The sequence below is a fragment of the Lynx rufus genome, unplaced genomic scaffold (assembly GCF_022079265.1).
Source record: "Lynx rufus isolate CCGP_SWC_20201006 ecotype Redwood Valley unplaced genomic scaffold, mLynRuf1.p SCAF_5, whole genome shotgun sequence".
Taxonomy (NCBI): domain Eukaryota; kingdom Metazoa; phylum Chordata; class Mammalia; order Carnivora; family Felidae; genus Lynx; species Lynx rufus.
This window is the reverse complement of record NW_025814867.1, coordinates 112,787,204-112,791,326: the sequence shown is the minus strand read 5'-3', so window position 1 is coordinate 112,791,326 and position 4,123 is coordinate 112,787,204. Positions and strand designations below refer to the sequence as shown.

At 35.1% G+C, this 4,123-nt stretch overlaps 1 protein-coding gene across 1 annotated transcript; it reads left to right on the top strand.

Annotated features, from left to right (window-relative positions):
- The first annotated feature begins 232 nt into the window (after positions 1-232).
- On the top strand, positions 233-1,180 carry LOC124526801 (olfactory receptor 5H2-like). Its single transcript, XM_047099970.1, has one exon. It carries the CDS (start codon positions 251-253, stop codon positions 1,178-1,180), a length of 930 nt encoding a protein of 309 aa, XP_046955926.1. The 5' UTR covers positions 233-250.
- The last annotated feature ends 2,943 nt before the right edge of the window (positions 1,181-4,123 follow it).

Below are 4,123 nucleotides of genomic sequence, written 5' to 3'. Positions count from 1 at the left end.
CATATGCACAATGCCTTTCATTTTCCCAATTCTGTTAACCACGCCACATTTAAAAAATGTGAGTAACTGCATTTATTTCCAAGTCCCCAAAACAGATTCCATCTATTACATAGGTAACACATAAAATTGAGAGGACATTATGATATGCATAATTGTATCTCAAATCTCCTCCCTATATTTTCACATATAAATTCTTACTGACATTTAAAAAACTTATTCCATTTCATTTCAGGCAACACCCAGTGAGGACATGGGAAAGGAAAATGCAACATTGCTGACAGAGTTAATTCTCACAGGACTCACATATGAACCACAGTGGCAAATCCCCCTATTCCTGGTGTTCTTGGTTATCTATCTTCTCACCATTATGGGGAACCTTGGTCTGATTGCTCTCATATGGAATGAACCTCAGCTTCACATCCCCATGTACTTTTTCCTTGGAAGTTTGGCATTTGTGGATGCTTGGATATCATCCACAGTGACCCCCAAGATGCTGGTCAACTTCTTTGCCAAGAGTAAGATGATCTCTCTCTCTGAATGCATGGTACAATTTTTTTCCTTTGCAATCAGTGTAACCACAGAATGTTTTCTGCTGGCAACAATGGCTTATGATCGCTATGTGGCCATATGCAAACCATTACTTTACCCAGTGATTATGTCCAATACACTATGCATCCGGCTGTTAGTTTTGTCATTTTCAGGTGGCCTTCTTCATGCCATAATTCACAATGCTTTGTTATTCAGATTAGCCTTCTGCAATTCCATCATAGTACATCACTTTTACTGTGACATTATGCCACTGTTTAAGATTTCTTGTACTGACCCTTCTATTAATTTTCTGATGGTATTTATTTTCTCTGGGTCAATACAAGTATTCACCATTTTGACTGTTCTTGTCTCTTACACACTAGTTCTTTTTACAATCTTAAAAAAGAAGTCTCTACAAGGCATAAGGAAAGCTTTCTCTACTTGTGGAGCCCATCTTTTATCCGTATCTTTATACTATGGCCCCCTTCTCTTCATGTACGTGCGCCCTGGATCTGCACAGGCAGATGATCAAGATATGATGGACTCTCTATTTTATACTGTCATAATTCCTGTGTTAAATCCAATTATCTATAGCCTGAGAAATAAGAAAGTCACAGATTCATTGAGTAAAATGTTAAAGAGAAATGCTTAGTACTCATACTAGTATCTGTCCTTCCATTAAAATTACACAAAATTGTGCAGACTAGATGTTGTTATGTGTTGATTGGTGTTTAAAGTTTTTTGCAGTTATAATTGCCTTAGCATTCAAGTGACTTAAGGTGAGAATACTAATAACCATCTAAATATGTGTGTATTTTATTCAAAATATAGAAAGAATTTTAATCAAGTATTCCTGTCATACTATAATAATTAAGAAAAAAATATTTTGTATGTTTGTATGTTTTCAATGTGGCTTCAGAAATGCATTAAGCACTGTAATAGTGTAATTTCTCTGAAAATAATTTAAATATAATATCTTTGACAGTCATACAGCTGTGTAGCCCGAAGACTCATATCACATTTCACTCCATAGTGGAGTCAGTGTTGTGTTTGAGTGAACACAGGCAAAAAAGTATAATGAGTGATCCAATTTCAGTCTACCCTTCCTCTCTCACCACTAATTCCATATACAACCCTATTGAAACCACTGAGGCTCACACACTAAAACTACTCACATCTGCCTTTTGTCATAGTCTTATTACTTCTCACACATCCTGTTGATATCCTCTTATTTCCCAAACAATGCTGTCAGATTATTCTTCATAAGCAGAAGTCTGACTCAGTAATATCCCTCTTGAATAACTTTTCAAGGATGGTCGTATCTACCAGTTTATGTGTATATATAGTATACATATATAGAACTCTATATATGCATATGTATATATTTTATGTTCACATGTATGTACAGATGACATGATATACAGCTGGTATATAAACATGTATACCTCTCTCTATATATTATTCTGCATTTGTGATCATGGCAGTATTTGAGGTACTTCCCAATAAAATCTTGATTTGATTCTGAAGTCTCTTTCCTCACAATTCTATTGAACTTCTAAGTTACTAAAAGCCTTCCGCATACTTCCTCCCAATATATGTTTTTGTTCATATGGTCTCTCTACAGAGAATCCTTCTTCAAGTGTGCCCATGTTCACATACAATTGAAATGGTGTCCTTTCTTCAAGGTCATTCTTAATATTACAGTTCCTTGGTGCATTTCCAGATTACATCCAAGGAGACAGAAATGCTCACTTGTTTGAAACAATGCATATTTTATTTATTCTTTAAGGCCACCAATGTAATTACTTATTTTTATAAGATCTTTTATTTTATTTATTTATTTTTATTTTTTTACAGTTTTATTTTAATCAGACAGAGCACATCATTAAAGTGCACTCCTTAATCTTCATCACCTATGTCCCCCATCACCAACACCCCCTCCTCTGGTAACCATCTGTTTGTTCTTTATAGTTAAGAGTCTGTTTCTTGGTTTGTACCTCTCACTCTTTTTTTTCCCCCTTTGCTTGTTTATTTTGTTTCTTAAATTCCACATACGAGTGAAATCATATGGTATTTGTCTTCCTCTGATTTATTTATTTCTCTTAGCATAATACTCTCTAGCTCCATCCATCTCACTAAAAAGCAAGATTTCATTCTTATTTATGGCTGAATCATATTCCATTGTGTGTAATACATATATTATATATATTATATATTACATATTTTATATATATATATATATATTATATGTATACTACAACTTCTTTATCCATTGATCAGTCAATAGACACTTGCGCTGCTTCCATATCTTGGTTATTGTAAATAATGTTGCTATAAACATAGGGGTGCATGTGTCCCTTTGAATTAGTGTTTTTGTATTCTTTGGGTAAATACCCAGTAGTGCAATTGATGGATCATAGGGGATTTCTATTTTAACTTTTTGAGAATCCTCCATACTGTTTTTCACAGTGGCTACACCAGTTTGCATTGCTCCCAACAGTGTAAGAGTTACTTTTTCTCCACATCCTCAGCAACACCTATTGTTTCCTGTGTTTTTTATGTTAGCCATTCTGACAGGAGTGAGGTGGTATCTCATTGTGGTTTTGATATGCATTTCCTTTATGATAAGTGGTGATGAGCATCTGTATGTCTGGAGAAATGGCTGTTCACATCTTCTCATATTTTAATCAGATTATTTGTTTTGGGGGTGTTGAGTTGTGTAAGTTCATTATATATTTTGGATACTAATCCTTTATCATATATATCATTTGCAAATAATCTTCTCCCATTCCACAGACTGCCTTTTAGTTTTGTTGACTGTTTTCTCTGCTATGCAGAAGATTTTCATTTTGATGTAGTCCCTATAGTTTATTCTTGCTTTTGTTTCCTTGCCTCTGGGGACATATCTAGAAAAAAGTTGGTATGGCCAATGTCTGCCTGTGTTTTCTTCTAGGAATTTTATGGTTTCAGGTCTCACATTTAGGTCTTTCATCCATTTTGAATTTATTTTTATGTATGGTATAAGAAAGTGATCCAGTTTCATTCTTTTGCATGTTGCTTCCCAGTTTCTCAACTTCATCTGTTGAAGAGACTGTCTTTTTCCCATTGCATATTCTTGCCTCCTTTGTTGAAGATTAATTGACCATGCAATTGTGGTTTTTATTTATTTATTTTTGAGAGAGAGAGAGAGAGAGAGAGAGAGAGAGAGAGAGAGAATATTACACCTGCAAACAGGGGAGAGGCAGAGGGAAAGGGAGAGAGAGAATCTAAAGCAGGTTCCACAGCCAGCGCAGAGCCCGATGGTGCAGAGCTCAATCTCATGATGGTGAGATCATGACCTGAGCCAAAATCAAGAGTCAGATGCTTAACCAACTGAGCTACCATGCACCCCTAATTGTGGTTTTATTTCTAGATTTTCTATTCTGTTCCATTGATTTTCTATTCTGTTCCATTTTTGTATCATACTGTTTTGATGACTACAGCTTTGTAATATAACTTGAAGGTCAGAACTGTGATGCCTCCAGCTTTGCTTTTCTTTTTCAAAATTGCTCTGGCTATCCAGGGTCTTTTGTGGTTCCATACAAATTTTAGAATT